Source organism: Vanessa atalanta, chromosome 26, assembly GCF_905147765.1.
Source record: "Vanessa atalanta chromosome 26, ilVanAtal1.2, whole genome shotgun sequence".
NCBI lineage: Eukaryota > Metazoa > Arthropoda > Insecta > Lepidoptera > Nymphalidae > Vanessa > Vanessa atalanta.
Window position 1 is genome coordinate 7,085,744 of NC_061896.1, and position 21,445 is coordinate 7,107,188.

At 32.3% G+C, this 21,445-nt stretch overlaps 1 protein-coding gene across 2 annotated transcripts in view; it reads left to right on the plus strand.

Moving 5' to 3' along the window:
• Positions 1-21,445, plus strand: part of LOC125074073 (heterogeneous nuclear ribonucleoprotein L) — a 408,322-nt gene that overhangs the window by 88,487 nt on the left and 298,390 nt on the right. For both annotated transcript variants that reach the window (XM_047685304.1, XM_047685305.1), the window contains exon 2: positions 7,875-7,988. In XM_047685304.1, the coding sequence (XP_047541260.1) occupies positions 7,875-7,988 (114 nt within the window). The remainder of the gene's footprint in view (positions 1-7,874; positions 7,989-21,445) is intronic.

Sequence of the window (21,445 nt, forward strand, 5' to 3'; positions counted from 1 at the left end):
AATTCTCTTTAATTTTCTGCACGTCTACGGCTTACGGTCTACGACTTCTAAATGAGACTGTAAACGATTTTTGACATATGCAGCCATCGTCCCATAATCACTGGGACACAAATCGGCTTTATTAATATATTAGAAAATTTGTGTTATTTGAGTAGAGTACTTCAATGAATAGTTTGATAGAATGTGTGTTTAGGGTAGTTCGAAATGTTAATTAGAACCTTTAATTTGCTTAATGGTTGCTTCTCTTTATCTGTCTCCATTGATTTGACATTTGAAAGAAGACAAAGCATTGTTTAATTAATAATCCCTATGTAACATTGACGACCTCCGTGGTCGAGTAGTGTGTACACCGGTTTTCATGGGTACGCCACTCCGAGGTTTCGGTTTCAATTCCCGGCCGAGTCGATGTAGAAAAAGTTCATTAGTTTTCTATGTATTGGGATCAGAGTAATGTATGTGATGTAGTCCAATATTTATTTATTTATTTATTTATTTATTTATTTATTTATTTATTTATTTATTTATTTATTTATTTATTTATTTATTTATAACATTGGTAAAGTATATATATAATTGTATACCTACCTTAAGGTAAGTAACCTTAAATACAAGTGTAATCTTAATTCTAGAGAATGTTAAGTTACCTTGTAACATAACAATAGCATTCGTCGTAATCCCAAGGCATTAATGATCTACGTTAATAATACCCGTTTGAGAATATTAAATTCGAGTAAACGATCTGGGTCCATACACGCGGTGTTGGGTTAACGTGGTGGTTCGTATCTCCGTTTATTTAAAACAATAAATTACTTATTGAATTAGCTCTTTTAAACGGGAATTTTCATGTGCTTAATTGGTGTTTATAATTCATCTCGTGCTCGGCGGTGAAGGAAAACATCGTGAGGAAACCTGCATGTGTTTAATTTCAACGAAATTCTACCACATGTGTATTCCACCAACCCGCAATGGAGCAGCGTGGTGGAATATGCTCCAAACTTTCCCCTCAAAGGGAGAGGGAGGCCTCAGCCCAGCAGTGTGAAATTTACAGGCTGCTTATGTAAAAAATGTTATGTAATAAGATATAAATAAAGTTTGTTCATTTAATTCATTTTATACGGAGGCCACTGGATTGGAATGAATCTTGGAAGGGTTGTCGCTAATTACTTTTTATAAAATACTTTTTTCTTCGGATATCTGGTGTATTTTTTCTTGGATTTGTCTTTTTTAATATATCTGCTTGCTTCTTTTTATTACCTGATAGTTGCTAGTAGTTTAGGTACTTGGTGGTAGGGCTTTGTGCGAGCCCATCTATGTAGACTGTAGGTACAACCAACTCATCAGATATTCTACCGCCAAACAGCAATATTGAGTATTGTTGTTTTCCGACTTGAAGAGTGAGTGAGCCAGTGTATACTCTGTTCCAACCATAACAGGAAAAACACTAAATAAACAACGACATCAAATTGATTATCACATAGACACGATATCATTGGTCGAGAGCTTAAAAAATCTATGAGTTTGATTATGAATTTGCGAAAAAATGGCGTTTTGAACGTCAACGAAACGGTTATTGGAATTTTGGAAGTCAGATTAAAGTGAAAATAAGTGGTTTAGTGCAATAGTGTTGTATTATAAATATATATATTAACTTAAATTCTTAGTAATGCACAATAAGGTGAGTTATTTGCAAATCGCATGAAATACATACGTGAATCTAAGGTTTGTTTATCTTTTTTCCTACTTCTATTGAAATAGACTATAACGTCGGGCACAAGAGATATTATAACATTTTAGTTCCGAGGTAATTGTCCAATACCATGAAGTAGGTATAATATTTCTTACAGCGCTGATGTCTATGACCGGTGGTGACATCTCACCATCAAGCGGCCCATTTGCCCATCCGTCTACTTATATAAATATATTATAATTATTATATTTGGTAATATTAAGTGTTCAATAAAATATAATTTATGACATATGTATGTATATGTAATAATTATCATAATTAAATATTTTTAACAGAACTGTATCAGCTGTGTCAATATTGTCATACGTTAAATAACGTCAGATGGCCGGACGAATTTCGTTTTAAATAAACGTTAAACAATAGAATGATTCAGCGATAGGTCATGGTGTCTTTCGTAACATTCGTTTTAATTGAAATTTAAATACATATTTTTTATACCGTAATTAATTATTATATAAACAGGTGTATTTTAAAATATTGAAACATTGAATTGGCTTAATAGACTGTATTTAAATTGCAATAATAATTAGGTCGTCGAAGTTAACTAATCGTAAGCTCCGAGTAGTTACAGTAGGTAAGATCAATATCGAGACATATTATTTAATTAATTGCCAAATGACACTAAGAGAGATGTCTGTTATTTCCCCACTGTGAAAATATACGATCATTACGAAATATTAATTGTCATTACGTAAAATAATTTATGATAAATATTAAATCGAGCCGCGATGGCCCAGTGGTGAGAACGCGTGCATCTTAACCGATGATTTCGGGTTCAAACCCAGGCAAGCACCACTGAATTTTCATGTGCTTAATTTGTGTTTATAATTCATCTCGTGCTCGGCGGTGAAGAAAAACATCGTGAGGAAACCTGCATGTGTCTTATTTCAACGAAATGTAGCCACATTTATTTACACATTGGAGCAGCGTGGTGAAATAAGCTCCTAACCTCTCCTCCGGTAGAGGAGGCCTTTGCCCAGCAGTGGGACATTTACAGGCTGTTACTGTTAAAGTTTAATTACATTATTATACGCAGTTTATTCGGTACGCGTAAATAAGATGTTCAAGTTTCGTTTCAGTATAAATTACCTATAACGAGGTTAGATCTCGTCTGAATAACGTCTATTTTATTAGCTACAAGCTCTTAATAAAATTGTCTGTTTGTAAAATATACTTTCAAAGATGATTTTATTATTATTATAAGTGGATTTTTATTGTTAATTTTTTCGGTGCATTTACTTTATGTATGAGATATGGTCGATATGTTTCGTAAAGATTGCAGTGGACTGTACTTTCCAGATAGGATGTGTCGATATTTAAGTACCTTATTACATACATTTATTATGTAATATTTATTTAAAAGACCACCAATATACATCGAAACCTATGTAAAGGAGGTACATTATATTTTTTAATGATATTTTAAACAAAGGTAACCCCGCACTCGCGGTTATATTCACAAAAAAATAGGTAATATGAAATTAAACTAATTAATTACTGATGAACATCTAATCAATAAGAAATATTTAATTTCGAATTTTAAAATAATAACAATAATAATTAAAATGAATGACAATGACTTGACTCTTTGATTGGTGAAGCTAGAAATCTAGCATGTTTTTTTTGCATTTGTTATAGTCTGTGTCAAATTACGTAATGTAACTTGAACCAATGGCAACTCCTAAAGTTTCATTTGGTTCTCTTATGGATACCGTCATCACGGCCCTTCACCTTAGATACACTATCGCCTCTGTTACGTTTGTGATTTTAACTGAATTTAATTTTATAATTTGTCTGGCCTGAAATGTTTAAGCAGAAGAGAAAACGGCCGGAGGGAATTAATGATCTAATACTAAAGTGTAAGTTTAATGTTTAAAAATATCATACATACTAGCTGAACCTGCGGCCATATCCGCATAGCCGGTATAGACCGTCCGATAAGGACCTACCTGCCAAATTGCAAGTTTATAGGTGTTATAGTTTCTGAAATTTCGTGATTAATTAGTGAGTTTTAGTGAGTGGTATTTCGCTTTATATATATTATAGATTAGATCTTTATTGTAATCGCGAATTCACTTTTCTATGCATTTTAAATCTCGACAAATGTTAAGGACCAAGACGCACCAGCCGCGCCTGCATCGCGAAAACTTATTATGTTAATTCATACGCGTTCTTTTGCGCTTCTACTTTTACTACGAAAATTTTCACTCGAAACTAAAACTGCTCGTGTCCAAGTGATACGAAAACTTATGAACATTTATTCGTTTGTACATACTCTGTCTTAGCATTACTATATTCCATAAAATTAAATTATTTTTGTCTCTTTTCACAAACTATATTTAATGAGAATAAAATGAAGTTACTTTTTTATAGTGTACTACTAAAAAAAAAGCGCTGTTAGAATTTTTTTTTATCATCAGGCAAAAATGTAAGTTTTTCTTTATCGCCGAGTATGACGTTCATTTTTAAGTACATGTTGAGGACGTGAAAAATCAATGGTGCCTGTCCGAGATTGAACTCTCGAGTCTCGATCTTAGATTAATAAATTCATGTGTTCTTACCACTAGGTCAGTTCGGCTCATTAAGATCTTTTTTAATTTTTAAGTTGTTCATCTATAAATATAACTTTAATAATTCATACTCTAATTGTCATAACCTAACTGAATGAAAATTAGGCTGGGCTCAAGGAGGTCTAATGAATATTCATAGCATCACGTTTTATCACGTTTGTTTGCTGATAGTAGACTGTTTACTATTAATTTCGGTGTTGGCGTAGCAACGACTGACTAAGCGAAACTTAAGATCAGCCATAAACTCGGCCTTGGCGTATTTAAAAATACTAGGCTTTGATGAATTTCCAATTAGAAGTTAAGACGCGATCGTTTTAATATAGACCTTTGAGTAAGTTTCGACAATTTTTGAAGTTAAGTATTTTTTTTTGTGTTTTATTTTGATTTTGTCTTGAAGTGTTTAACAAGTGTCCGTATTATTTTTAATAGCAGGTTGTGTCTTTTTTTTTAACTACACACAGCAGCATATGAATGCTTTCTTGCTACTTAAGTAATTTAAATAAATTTATTTTAAGACTAATAATTATTTTTAATTATTTTATCTTATATTTCATTATATATACATACTTTTTTATGATTTCATTGTATAGTGTTTTGTTTTTATTGGATATAAAAGTTTTCTTAAAATACAACGAAAAATAGGCATTGGAATGAATTCTACATTTGAAACCTTAAATGAAATTGATAAAGTCTTTTTTAATCAGATAATATCCGAGCATACAATAGCATGTATAAAATTGACATAACAACACTTTTGTCATAGAGAATAATAAAGTCATATCCCAGCTAAGCCCAGAAGCACGCTAAAGCATGTCTGAAACGGTAAAAGCATAGCTAATACTAACTAAAAACGCTAATGCATCAGCAATCAGCGACTCGTTTGATGATTTATAGCGTGTCTAATTTCTAGTGCACTTCGTAAACAGCCTAGCTAGTCTCACGTCCCAGTCGACTTGTTTGACAGCACTGAGTGACAGTAATGACGCGTAGATGTTACAGAGTAATTCTAAAACAGAGAACACACGGAGATTGAAAATTGAAAAATGTCCTTGTTTGTTTTATATCTCATGAAAAAATAATGAAATTATATACTGGTTTAGCTTATTGGATCACAAAGTAGTACCGAGATAGGAAGTTCACAGCTAATAGAAACCCATGTCTCGCTCGTTGTCTCGACCGATATCGTGACAGACAAAAGAGAGTGGCATCAGAAAGTTCGCCCTTACCTTCGCCGAACACGACCTGAATTGTTATAATATATTATTTACTAGTTGTCGCCTGTGGCATCGCACGTGTTATATTGGATCAATCCCTCAGTTTATCGGCATAATAATTGCCTCTGTCCTTCCTTGAAGTTTAAGCTTGCTTTACTTGGTGGTAGGTCTTTGTGAAAGCCGGTCTGGGTAGGTACCACCCACCAATCAGATATTCTACCGCCAAACAGCAGTGCTCAGTATTGTTGTGTTCCGATTTGAAGGGTGAGTGAGCCAGTGTAACTACAGGCACAAAGGATATAACATATTAGTTCCCGAGGTTGGTGGCGCATTGCTGATGTAAGGAATAGGTAATATTTCTTACAGCGCCATCGTCTATGGGCGGTAGTGCCCACTAACCATCAGGTGACCTATATCCTCGTCCGCCTACAAGATATCATCAAAATATATCAAATTTCATTAAATTCTGTTACTTTCGCATTTGTAATATGAACTATATACACATTAGATAGATTGAAATATGTTTATCGCTTGAGATAATCTTCATACAACTTTTCAATACGATTAATTTGACTTTCGAGAACGGCGCTAAAACAATTCTGCAGCAGTTACGTCTACCACACCGCTAAGGAACAGCGTTGAAAAGGAAAGAGGTCCAGTAGTGGAAGATTAACGGGCCGTTTCATTGTCTTTTCAAATTTGATATAATCAGCTTGAAGAATAATTCGGCCGTAGATTTTAATTTAAAACTTACTTTTACTTCGTATTTCATAGCACTTTCGTTACCGACTATGTTCATGTAACACGCTTAACGCTTCCCACTTTGAACCTTGCGAACTGATTGCGGAACCACAAGTCTTTATCAGTCGTTATCGCGTCAAATACGAATTGGCAGTGGTCATTTCGACTGTCAATTAGCTCTGTTCCAAGTGCTCTGTGCGAATGCGTTTTGATTTATTCGCCTTGACAGTTGGACGTTTAATTGCGTACCGGAAAATGTTGATATATCCCACGACGATAGACTTAAGTGACGTATTTATGGAACGACTTGAATGTTTGTTTTTAAATTACGAATAAGTAGACGGATTGTTGGCGTTCTCTTATAAGAATCTGTTGATCTGCACATTAGCTTCGAATCTCAATTTTGTTGCGATGCGACGTCATGTATTTTTTTATCGATAGGTAAACTTATTGGGACCCCGATGATGGTTTCGTAATCTTAATAAGTAATCCATACATGTAATTAATAAGATATAAAAATAACCGCTTTTTACTAAATGTATATTGTACGTGTACGGTACATATACCAAAATAACATTTTTACAATTTTGTCGGTCTGTCTGGCTGTCTGTTTGTTCCGACTAATCTCTGGAACGGCTGGACCGATTTTGACAGGAATTTCACTGACAGAAAGCTGATGTAATTTAGGCTACAATAATAACTTTTTTGTTAAATTCAAAGGCGCACGAAGTCGCGGGCACAGCTAGTACCTACTTAATAAATATAAGCTTTGTAAGATGTGTTTGTATTTTATATCCTTTCTATTTGTTGTTAACTATGAGATATTTGCTCAGAGCTCTCTATTTGTATTGAAATGTTGTATTATAATTATCTACTTAAACATAAAAGTCTGGATTGCAGCAGAACAAACATCTAATATGAGGTACTAATATATTCCATAGAGGATTGAAGCAAGTTTAGCCCCTTTTCAAACAAATAAGATCACATTCGTATAGACATTTGCACACTTTAGAATATTTATAGCTAACATTCATACGTGTTTTATTTTATGTACGTATTGAGGGTATGAATCACGGGGCACGTGGGGCTGACCGAGCATAAATAACTGTTTCGTTCGCTTTTTTTCTGTCTCTTTTTAAATGTTTTTGACTGACATCGTTCGTACTAATTATAATTTATGTGAGTTTTGGTCGTATTTAGCAATTTGTTTGTAATTTTTTTTTAATAAAAAGATATTAGAGTTTTCATTTAGTCTCTCCTTGGGCTTTGAAAGGCTTACAGTCGGTTGTTAGTATGATGGTTAAATCGTCAAAATTGTTAAATAAAGGCCGAATCTAATCTACTTTTTAATTATTCACTTTGACTATTGAAAAAGTATATTTATATTTATGTATAACATAAATGGTGCATAAAACCCCTATATAATTTATTATTGGATTTTTTATAAGTTCTAGACAAAATAGTCATAATAAATAAAATTTCATCGAATTTACGATAAAATTATTCCATATGTCAGAATTGGTTAAAATAATATTTTATAGTATGTTTATGTAATGTGCCTTTTCTAGATTCGTACTTATCGATTACATATTTTATTTACAGAGTAATGGCAACAATTACATGTCAGGCGAGCCAAGGCGTAAGCGCGAGATGCCCGCGCGGCCGAACCACATTCTGCTCTACACCATCATCAACCCGGCTTATCCCATCACTGTGGTAAGTAATAGTTCATTCTACAACAATTACGGACCTGTAATTGTATAAAAAATATATTTAACGATTTTTATCCGGCTCGAAGGACCAAAAATATAGTTGAACATTTCTCTCATTCTGTGTACCAGTAGTAATTTTACGCAAAATAAATATAAAAACTACTGCTTATATATCTTTCAATAGGTATATTTTCATACGACGGTAAAAAAGCAAATGGCAAAAATGATTTGGGAATTCTAAAATCCTAAAAAAACTGCGAAACTGTAAAATATTTATGAAATAGAAGCCTCGTTTTACAAATATCATCATAGCAATGTTTTGACGTTAAACTAATTGCCAGAATAGAGTTAGCATAACTGACGGTTGTAGGTTGAGGTCGTGAAGAACCGTTAAATAATTTTTGTATACATTTAATCAAAATCAAAAGTTTACAATTACAGTTCAAAGTCTAACCGTTTAAGCTCTTTTAGGATTCCGAATAGTTAATGGATTCACCTTAATTAGTCACGTCAACTCTTAAGGATGTCTTCTTGGTTTTGACAGTACACTTTCAGACATCGTTACCAAAGAATTTTTAACATTAAGTTCTTAAATATATAAATTAAAAATAGTTACTATACGAATCACCGCGTTGAATCGTGGCAATAATACTAGCTTCATTTCCCCGTTGAATCATAATTCAGATCCTCTGGGCAAAAAACAAACCAGCGGAGGCAATAAGGCGCTATACAGACATAGTTATATTGTATATTTTATTTATAATGTAATTTTAAGCCGGACTAATAAGTCCGGCTGCTATACAGTTAAAATATAATCGTAACGTACAAATTTTTTTATTCATTCAATTTGATAAAAGACAATGACAATAATCGATGGCTTATTTGATTATTCATCTCCGCTCGTGGACAATTTCCCCGGTAAGGAATATAAATCATTTCAATTTTGTACGCCGCAAATCATAAGACCCAAGACTTTATATAATTTTTGTCTGAAATTTCGCAAAGAAATCGTAACAAATTAATTACTCATCAAATTTTGATGTTTGGCGAGAAAGAATAGCGGTCATATAAGCCTTATCAGTAAAGAAGACATTTTTAAAAGAGACCAAAACCTTCAGAAACCCGGTTCATAGCGACGAAGGAAATTTTAACGGGAAATCTCCGCATAGTAGCTCTTGGTACATGGCATCCGCATTTTCAATCTTTTAACGATAGTTGTGTTTACACTAAAGTATTAATAGCTAGTAATTTACTTTAACAAAGACAAAGATGATTAGTCTGTGGAATTTAAATATAAAATTCACGCCTGTCACGTCAATAGGCTCAATATAAACCGCTGAAACTGAGAAAAGCAACTTATATAATATTATTAAATATTAAAACCTCCTTTGAAACACGCTGCATTTTCTGGTTTAAGTTTTATGTATATTGACTTAGTGTTTTTTTTTCAGTTAGGCGTTACAAATATAAACGCAAACCAGCGGTGTTAAGTATTGTTGTGTTTCGGTTTCGAGGAGCCCCAAGGTTTGGTGGCGCATTGGCTATGGAAGGAATCTATATATATAATAAAATTGGAGTGTCTGTTTGTAATATTAAATTATCCCTTATTACTAAATGCAAATGTCCGGCTAATCTCTGGAATGGCTGGACCGATTTTGACGGGACTTTCAATGGCAGATAGCTGATGTAATCACTTTTGTTAAATTCAAACGCGCACAAAATTGCGGCCACAGCCAGTACTATATTCTATAGATGCCAATGTGAATGGGCGATCGTGACCCATTAAAATCATGACTAAAATATATACTTCCAATAATGATGATCGTATACAGGAACATACACAAGAATAACACAAGAATGATATTCTAAAGTAACTTTTCGAAATGAAAAATTCATCCTGTAACCGAGGATTTAAACTCGAGTAAACGCTCGAAAGCGCCAAACTTAAACTATTTTAGACGTTTCAATTCTATGAAACGTGATTCTATAATAAAAGTTTAAACTGTACTCTATAGTTTAAGTTTCGTAACTGTGATAAGGTTTTATTGAATAAAGGTAAAACTCTTGTTTTGTTATTTTAAACACACTATTTAGAAGTCGGGCGTTACTTTTAGCCGACTTCTAAGTTGCATTAGGTAGTTTTTTTAGTCAATTATTGATTCAGACTTGTAATCGTGCTATTTCTTGAGAATTTGTTTATATTATATCAAAATGAAAAATATAATATCTTCTTCGAAATTTCATATAAATCGGTTTAGCGGCTTAAACGTAACAGAGATACTTTCGCATTCATAATTTATTTATTTATTTATTTATTTATTTATTTATTTATTTATTTATTTATTTATTTATTTATTTATTTATTTATTTATTTATTTATTTATTTATTTATTTATTTATTTATTTATTTATTTATTTATTTATTTATTTATTTATTTATTTATTTATTTATATTTAATTTACGAGTCTCCAACGAAAGATACACACTAAATACATATTCTTAAAATTATACAATATAAGGGTTACAAGTTGTGTGCTCCTTCAATTATAGGAGACCACGGCATGCACTAATTTTAGCAAAAAAATAATTTAAATACAATTAAGATAAAAAGTAAAACAAAAAAATATAGACAGCAGTAAAATATTGGTATATATGTATATAGATTATACAAGTACATATGACCCAGAGTTGCGGAGTATCGTTATACTCGTTAAGTATCCCTTGGTGGAACCAAACCAACTCAGGCTCAGTCAGGCTTTAGGTAGATTTAAGACGACAAATAATTGCTTTACGCCTTGCTGATTATTAGGTTCTTCTTTGCGTAATACGTCTCGCTGATTAGGTGTCTTGGTATATTTATGACATTATACACGAATGGCAAACAACTTTGTATTCCGATTCGTGAGTGAGTCAATGTAATTTCAGGCCCAAGGGATATAATATCGTAAGCTCAAGTTAAAATATGCTTTCGGGATATTTTTATTACTGTTATTAATAGACTAATTAAAGCAATAAATGTCAACGTTCAACGTAAAATTTTGTAACGTTTTCTTTTGTATTCATAGATCCATACAAACATTATAAATGCGAAAGTATCTCTGCCTGTTACGCTTTCGCGTCTAAACAACTGATGTAATTTGATATGAATCTAGCTTGCACCCCAAGGACGGGCTATTTTTTATACCTAAGACCCCTAAAACGGGGGTAAAGATGCAGGCAACAATAAGTCCTAAACCATTTTAACTATATAAAAATCGGCTTGACAGAATTGTATTCATCCATTAATATAGCTGCTTTACTTGGAAATTAAAAAATAAACGTTAATAATAATGTTCTTACATCTAGTGATTTTAAAGCGAGTTGTGCTTTCACTCGGTAATCGCATAAAGCACGAGAAATTTCAATATATTGTTTCACGATGACTCATACAACGAAGGTCAAAACTTATATACCCTAAAATGCCTTCACACTAAAATTAACGAATCGCGTGAGCGTGTAAAATATTTTAAAGCAATCGACGTGGATTTTGTTTTAGCAATTTTTTTTTTATAATATTTATAATATATTGTATATTTAAAATTCTATTGCTGAAATAAGACACGCTATACACTCGACGATCACCGAAACTAAATAATTTTATTTATGTTCAATTTTGCCTATTGCGTCATTGATATTATGGTGCACTATTAAAATAATGTTCACAATTGTAAGTGGGAGCCCAAAATAGGTTGAGCTGTACTTAATGTAGCTCCTGGATACGCCTCTAGGATAATTTGACAGTAAATAGGAGAAAGACTAAACTAAAATAAATATATTATTAATTATAAAAAAATAATAAATCTGTTGCGTAAGAACAGTTGCTCTTTCTGATCCCCCCTTCTCTCTCTTTCTCTCTTAATCTGATTTCTAATAAGAGAGAAAAATTAGCGAGTTAACCGCAAGTTCAAAGGTTCTGCATGCTTACCGAAGAACACTACCAACTCCTAATTCTGGGCTGTTGCTTAATTGAACCGATGTGGGATTCAAACCTGGAATCTAGAGATTGGAATCTGCAGCATTATAATTTGGCTGCTACACCAACGCGACTCTAAAATGTGGATGTGCGTAGAATTACACACTCAAACTACTTACATTACAACTAACCTAAATGGAAGGAATACCAACTGCAACTGGCCAAAGATCCCGTAGCCTTTTCGATACGATGTTGAGCAAAGAAAATTCAACGCGCTGAAGATAAGAAAAAAAACGTTTAAATTTAAGTTTTTTTAATTATGACTTTTTTTATGAAATATAGACTGGGCTTAACCGCAACCTATTCAGTTTTGTCAAGTAGGTCGACGATGGGGCGACCGAACCTATTAGATCTCACTGCTCCCCAGCTTTACATTGCGGCTCAGTCAATTTATATAGAAGCAACAACAACCGGGGACCTGTTGAATGAAAGTCAAGTTTCTCATTCAATCCGCGCCATTACACATCAATTTTTTTTCCACTTTGTTACTTCGTTTGTTATCTTTGGTATTTCGAACCCGTGTTCGCTGATAAGTCGCATATTTTATATACGAATATTAGCCTTAAAATCCGGGATTCTTTAGATGTTGACAAGCTTTTCGAAATATATGTCAATTAGTTACTAAAAGTTAATTATTTTTCGATTTTTTTTACATATAATAAAATAATAAACCGGTCAAGTGTGGTCAAATCTTTAAAATGGCAAAAAATTGATTTGTGAAGAAAAAATTCAAGAGAAAACACGTTCAAAAACGAAAATTTGCTATTAAGCACTTTTGAAGTAGTTTGCTCATTGTTTTATTATTTGTTTACTTCGATCTGATATTTTTCCGCTCTTCAAATGTTGTCAGATTAAATAACTATAGTTCTTTTGTGAGTCTTTCCAACTTTGTCATTGTTTTCATTACTATTGTCACAGCATTGAAGTGTGATGTTGTCGTAACACAACTTCGGAGACAATCTTGGTCTTGTTATATTATAATCTATGTATATAAAAGTGAAACAAATAATAAATGAGTGGTCATTTATTAATCACGAAGTCTCAGAAACTATAACACCTACAAACTTGAATTTTGGCAGGTGTATATATATGGCACCATATAAAGTGTAGATATTCGCTAAGAACGGATTTTACGAAACTCCACCCCTAACGGGGTAAAACGGGCTTGGAAGTTTATGTTTTATAAATTTCGCGCGGGAAAAGCCGCAGTTTCATCTAGTATACATAAACAATAAACCATTGCGCTAATGACGCTTTTATTTATGTGACCATGTTTAAATACTATCAACAATGAAGTCGATCTAAACAAAAAATCATTTTTCCTTTTATTCAGGAAGGTTAGGGTTTAGGCTTGACGTGCACCCGGCCAAGCAACATACTTCATCTATGTGGTTTATTTGTTTGTAATTCATCTCTTGCTCGTAAATGAAAACTTCGTGAGGAGGCCTGCATTTGTTGCATGAAGGTCTCTAACAGGTATTATCAGTCCTCATTGAGCATTTAGGAATAAGCTACAAATCTGCTCACAAGACGAAGTCCTAGCTCAGTAGTGTAATATTTGCAAGCTGTTACAAAATTACAATATCAACTTTACCTTACAACAACCGCCACAAATGCGAATAATTCGTTTTCTTTATGTAAAATTTAACATTCAATTTAAGTCGAGTCATTATTAAATGATTTGCAACGTTCGCATAAACTTTTAGATAATGCTAGTTCTGTTGGAGTTCTTTGGGAATCGAACAAGTTTTATTTCTCTTTGATGATCAACCGCTTGCGTTAAATGTTAAAAGTCGATCGCGACCAAACTGCATTCGGTGTTAAGTTTGAGTGTACATTTGTTTGAATGATAAATAAATAACTCTCGTTGGTTTTGTGGCTAGTTTTGTGGCCGTACCACACGACGACCCGATGCATATCGTCATCTCATCGTACACCACAATATCTTTAACACAACTTGTCGCATAGTAGAAACGGTGTGACGTCATTCTGTGTACCATTCGTTTATTTATTTATTTATTTAAATACTTTATCGCACAACACATGAGTACATAAATGAAACAAAATGTATTTGACAAAGGGTTCGCAAAGGCGTCCTTATCGCTTACAGCGATCTCTCGCAGGCAACCTTTGGTGATAGAAGCAAGCGTGCATATATAGATAGAGAGAGGAGACAATATAGAAGAATAATTATACAAAAGTAAAATAATAAACTACACACAACTACATTCCAATAATGCACACATAATAATGTCATATATACTATATAATTATTTTAGTGAATCTTTAGAACGCGTAACGTAAATATGATTCGAAAACTTTCTTCTAATATCAGTAAATAAATAACTAAAATGAATCTCCCATTATTTGTTTATAATTTAAAGCGAGTTAAAATCCCTCATGATTTTTTTATGACAAAAGTAGGTGGGCGAGCAAATTGGACGCGTGATATTAAATAGTCACCATGGCACAAATTTTAACCAATCCCTACGTTCACCAACCAATTTTGGAAACTAAGTAATGATGTCCCTTGTGCCTGTAGTGACTTTGGCTCACTCACCATATTGAATTTGAAGGATACATTTATCGCTGCTTGGCGGTTGAATACAAATGAGTAGGTGGTACCTGCCCAGAAAGATACAGAATTCAATATGATTACAATTTTTTTTTATCTCTTTTTAAAAATGGCGATTACAATTGAATTTAGAATGATTGGCTTGACCATGCAAATATTGACAGTCGAATTTGACACGATGGAGACGAACGAAGTGTTCGGCCAGCAAGGTCGCCGACGAGCAGAAATAGTTCGTAATTAGTCTTTCATTCGCCACCAAGGGAATGAATGACGAAAAGATTTTTGAAATTCGAAGAGTGATCGAAATGAATCGATGAACTATAATTATATACAATTAAATTTATGTAATGTTATATACAAAGTTCTATGTAATTATTTTTGTAACCTATATAATCTTGTTTCAAATCAAATCAAGTAGGCGTTGACAAGCGCTTTTGAATCATCATTTAACAAACTATATTAAGTAAAGCTACCACCGCTTCGGAATGTAGATTCTGCCGAGAAGAACCGGAAAAAAATTCAGTAGTTACTCTTTTTCAACATTTAAAAATACAGTCATGTTAGTTAAATATAATGATATATGTATGTTATGTATCCTGCCTGGAAGTTAAGCATTAGCTGCACGCTGTTCGGTGTTATATCCCATATTATGTATATTAATACATGTTTTATTCTGGTTAGAATCGTAATGGTTCCACCATTACGATTCTAACCAGAATGATACGATCAACAAGATAAAAAAAATATAAATAAATATTGGACAACATCACATACATTACTCAGATCCCAATGTAAGTAGCTAAAGCACTTGTGTTAAAAAAAATCAGAAGTAGCGACGGTACCACAAACACCCAGACAACATAGAAAATTATCGATCAACGGAACACTTGAAATTCTCTAATCTTTATTATTATATTTTCAAAAATAGAACCGAATATCATTCTAACTTTGTAAAGCCGTTTATTTAGTGAAGAACAATAAGTTTAATCAATTGACGAAAAAAAAAAAAAATATATATATTCCTGGACGAGTTTCTCGAGTGTCTCGTTATTTGAATGTCAACTGAGCCGACAATAATGTCGACGATGTAATGCTCTTCTTTGATTATTCCACTTCACAGTTTACGTTGCGTGGGATAAACAGTGATTTTATCGTGAGACGTACCTAGTTAAAGAGTTAGATGCTACGATAGATTTATATGAAAGATAAGCAATTTGTTTAATTTAGCTTTATTATTGAAAGAGTCTCGTCATCGGAAAACATCGTCAGTGTTGCCTGCATCTGCCTGCAATGCTATGTGTATGTCAGTCCACTAACCTTTAGTAAAGTAGTGTGGTATTCCACAGTTAACTATAGTATTTTCACACAAATAAATAGATGTTATTGTAAATAGTTACAATTGTTTAGTAATTTAACACATCGGTCTGTGACGTTCACATTGAGCGTCAACTTTGGCCGAAAAGCTTTTCTAGTCTGAATTTGTAATTTTTACCGAGTTACAAAAAATTTAATAATCAATTCGACTGTTTGTGTTGTGACATATATTACTTCATTGACTTATATAGTAATCTTGAAATCAGTTTCAGTTTCAGTTTTTAAATAGTATACTAATAATATTACGTGATTGTCGGCAATAAAATGGCGTCGGTGAAAATGAGAAATGATTCATTAACGCAGCTCACAAAATATAATAAATTCGATGTACTAAATCACTTAGTTGTTATCGGAGAACCAGAGTCTTCAGTAAAGGCGTAGGTTTCTTCTTTTTGTACAATACTCGTTGAACCCGCAGCGTCGCCCGCGAAAATGAAAAGAAAAATTCACTTTGTGATGGAAATCCTTCAAAAATATGCAAACAACCCCTAATCAATAACTTAAGCATTTAAAGGGCAAAATGGTAGCGTTTGTCCGTCCTTGGGATAGCTTAGCTGTGAACAAGTAACAGACTGACAGACAGACGGTTTCGGACTTTCGAATTTATAGTCTATACTAATATTATAAATACTAAAATAACTGTCCGTTATCTCTTCAAGTTTTACCCGCTAAACAGATTTAGATGAAATATAGCGTGGAGATAGTTTGAGTCCCGGAAAAAGACAGTGTTTTATTTACTCCTCGAGGAGTAAAATTTAGTCTAACGGCTTGTGTACTATAGGTAAAGTTTTATTATTTTTGCGCGGATAAAGCCGCAGCCGCAGGTTAAGCTAGTATTAGTATTTTAAATAAAAGGGAGGTACCCGCGACTCATAAATTACTAGCCTCAACGATACGCAGTTAATGACTAGGTATTATCAATTCGTCTTTCAATGTCTGAGCAGTTGAGACGTCGACGTTACAGAACTACTTACAACTTTGAATCCAGTTTGATTTTCGTCGAAAAGTTTTATCATCGACATTAATAATGGAAATTTGAAATTATCAAAATAAACTTTGTTCGAGTAGGCTGTTTCGAGCACTTTTAAATCGTCTTTTAAGAAGAGATATTAAACATTAAACTACCGCACCGGTACGAAATGTAGATTCTAACGAGTACCGGCAAGAAACTTTACTTTATAATTAGTTTGTATCTCAAAACTGATGGAATTTTGAATTTATATTATTTTCAATATTTTTACACGTTTTAAATTAGTGGTATAGCTGTATTATTTCGTGGAAACTTATAAATTCAAGGTATTAAGTACAAGATAAATGTAGGTAGACTCTATTTTTCATAGAGTCTACCTACATTGGTTATGATTTTGTTGATTTGTAATTAGCAAGCTTTTAACTCCTAAAGACAATAAAATAGCCTTTGAAATAATTCGTTGAAATTATAAAGTATATTTTATATCAGTGGTGTTGAAAAATTATCCGGTTATTATTTCAGGTGTCTGCGTGTGGGTGTCTGTTTGTACCTGTTCCCTCGTAGCTAGCTACTAAGTTACATATGATATGTTTTGTCACGAGTTGACGTGTGCGTCTTTCTTACGAGTCCCACTCGTCATGGGTTATGTAATGTCATATTAAATTCAAGATGGCGGATGTGGTATTACATACGTTATACACAAAGTAAATAAATAAATAAAATGTTCGAAACTTTGCTATCAAAGGAATAGTTTCGATCAGAAATTCCTTATCATATATAAAAGTTTTCTAGATTATTCGGTCGAATTAAATACCATTTAATATTGATTACATAATAACATAGTAATTAAAGGATTGTTTCAATAACGTCCATCAGATAAAAATCAAAAATATACTTTATTCAAGTAGGTAGCTACAAGCACTTTTGAATCGTCATTATACAAGGTTAATTTTAATATAATCTTACTACTATCTTTATAATATTATAAAGCCATTACTAATAGACGATGTATAGTGTATAGTTGTTATATATATAGTTACATTTTAAAATGCTGTCTTTTTCTTTCATATATGAAATTACTGACGACAGAAAGAGATGAATCGTTGTGTGAACGCGACGATGTACAACGCGTGCTAAAATACGTTTTTATATTAAATGAAATTTTGTTTTAAATAAATTAAAATGTACACTGTCGATTTATTTCTTAACAAAAAAAAAACTATTTTTGAATATCCCATCATACTGATATTTTAAGAGTATTCGGATTTCATGGAATATATATTATCCGTCGCTTATTCAGAACAATTTGTCATGCGCGGCTTCGCTCGCGTTTTAGGGGGTTGTTTGTCAAGTGTTAGGCAAAAAAGTAGCCTATGTCTTTCCTTGGAGTTTGAGTTTGCTTCATACCAAATTTCGTAGAATTCGGTTCATTGGTTTTGAAGCGAAAGAGCGACAGACAGACAGACAGAGTTACTTTCACATTTATAATATTAAGTATAGATAAATTATCGTCGGTAAAGTACATCAGACTTGTAGCCTGTTTATATACGATTTGACTAGTCGAAAAGGAAACGCTTCTAAACTCTTTGTACATCACGTTGAGCTTAAACAAGTGAAATCGTCTTACTAACTTTTATTGTTTAATATCGACAAATGTGTTCAACATTTTTTTTGTTTTTTTTTTTTTTTAATCTTTAGACTTACAAAACAATCAATTCGTGTTTCAAGACGTAATTAAACTAAAGATATTGGTTATTTTATGTATCAATATTTGCGACTGTTTCTTGCTTGCTCTATATATAACTCTGCAATGTGCGTTCGTATTTACGAATCTTGCGTGTCAAATTATGTGGATATTTCGTTTTCCTAAGCCTTGAACAAGTTTTTATTATGAATGTCGAATCTAATATTTCCGTCGTAGTTTTCGACTTCTCCTAATAAAGTTCTCATCGGCAGGTGTTAGATTAGTTGTAATTTCATGGTATTTCGCTACCATTGCAGGGTCTAAGCCTTAATATTATAAAAGTGTATTTATTATGTATTCCACCTGGAGATTTAAGTATATCGGACCCAAATACAGGCTTGGTATAAATAAAACAATTACGCTAATGATATAAGTATAAATACAGCAAGTCAAATATAAATAAACAGTTTAATTTGATTATATTTATTTATGAACTTTTTCGAAATGTATGTATAAGAAAAATTTTAATACATTATCAAGAGGCGCATATCGCCCTCTAAAATTTGACTGATCCAACAATTTGTCATATAAGAACTTTACGTTGGTTTAGGTTGACCACATATGTATGACTTCTCCGGGACTTTCGGGCATTAAATGGATTTTTTTATAAATTTAGTTTAGTGTTGTAATATGATCACACGCTTAATAATGTTTTGTTATTAGTAAGGTTATATTCGCTATCAGTAGAATAACACTTAAATCCGTTGTTGTTTTTTTAATATCGAAGAGAAACTATTGTTTGCTTACTAGAATTAAAATTTATTAAACGATAGGCTTACCCGATTCGATATTGTATGCAAAAAAATCTAAACATATTTTTTTTTTACAGTTAAATCGAAATTGAAATACTTTTCTAAATTTTTTCTCGATTCCCGTTAATTTTATTGGTTTTACAAGTATTTGCGCGTTTTATTTACATTTTTTCATTTTGGTCAATCTAAACTTTATTTGTCTATGTTTGTGTTTATTTTAGTTCATATCAATTCGGCCGGATTTAATCCATTTATACTGTATTTTGAATTGTTATGCCGTATTTATCGTAGTTGTTTTTTCAATTTTCAGGATAAAAAGTGTTAAAACTTTCATCCGAAGCATTTAGCGTTAGTTTTTATTTTAACTGTCAGTACCAGTACAGTCAGAGTTTTGAAATATACACTCAAGAATGATAAACTTTCTAAATTTAAAAATAAATTTTTACTCACAGTATATTTTGAATCTTTAGGTTAAATGGGAAAGTTCTCGGATGAGACTTGAATCTATGGTCACCCCAGCAGTTACCTAGTTAGGGAACTTCGTGTTGCCGCATATCATCATGTCATTCGTGTAATATATCAACGTTGACATGCTTTTAATACGTACTATATAACGTATTTTGATATTATATACTTTTTCATAACATAAAGAGAATACTTCCAAGTAAATAAACAGACATAATGACAATGACATGCGAATATACAGACATACACGTGCTCTTATATAGTGATGTTTAATTTTATACATATCCTTGTATTATTATGTGTGGGCAATATCTTGCACAACCACAATTGTTCTTTTAATGTTATGCAATATTGCTTTGAACTTAGAAGTTTTTTCTAAATACACTCAAAAGTTACTCCTTATCTAAGTAATGTTTCGGACACTATATGCTAACTACTCAGTATGATCAAATTAAACTAATACTAGTTTAAGAAGTTTAACTTTTCGAGTAATTATTTTTAAAATCTGTATTTTATAAAGCGGTCTTGTTCTTTATTTATTAATTATCTGTTAAAAAAATTCCCGGGCAGATATTTTGATATCGATACCAAATGAAATACATAGGAATCAGAAATGTGATTAAAAAACTAGATGTACCCATTTGAGTCAAAGAAATTTAAATAATACCATAATTTTTTAACATCTATCAATACATAAAATAACTTAATCTTTATATACATTTGTGTCGTTTAGTATAACTTTGACCTTAGCCGTAACAATACGGAATGATGTCTGACGGCGGTGCCGAGGTGACGGATTACAGGTCGCGTTTATTTAGCGGAAACTTGCTATGAATATGAAGCGAGGCTAAGCGACTAGTTCAAGAAAACATTTGGAAAGGTTATGGTGTTTATTTGATGTGGATTTCATTTGAAACGTGAATAGTTACGAACGATAAGTTCTGCTATCGATCCTCAATGCCACAGTGACGATTTTAATAGTAATTCCAGTTAATTTATTATATTCTGTTTTGTGATAAGTATTTTATTTTATGACTTTTAAAAACGATCGAGAGTTATAAATCAATTACTCGACCGACATCTATCGTGACAGATCAAAGGAAATATGCGCTGAGCGTCAATTTTACTTCGGATTTATTATTAAGTTTTTGCAAGCGATTTTCCATTGTTTATGTTACCATTGTTTATGAAACATGTAACTGTTAGTATATGTTTAATGGAATAGCTAATATTGTTCACTTTACAGTACATTTTAAATCAATTCAGAATCTTTGTTAAATATAGAATCATTACGATTTTTTATTGTAACAAATTTAACACAGATTTGGTACTCAATTAGTATGACTATACATCGTCAGACAAAATAGAAGTCAAATAATAGACGAAACGATTTATGTTTGAGCCTTGTAATTTATAATAATCGTGTTAGTTATAATTTATATTATAACTACATTTTTTTTTGCTCAATATGTTTCAAAAATAATAATGAAAACTCATAGAACATTCTAGTCTTGTAGGTAGAATTTAGTGCAAATCCTCCTAGGTACCTACCCATCCGTATGGACTGG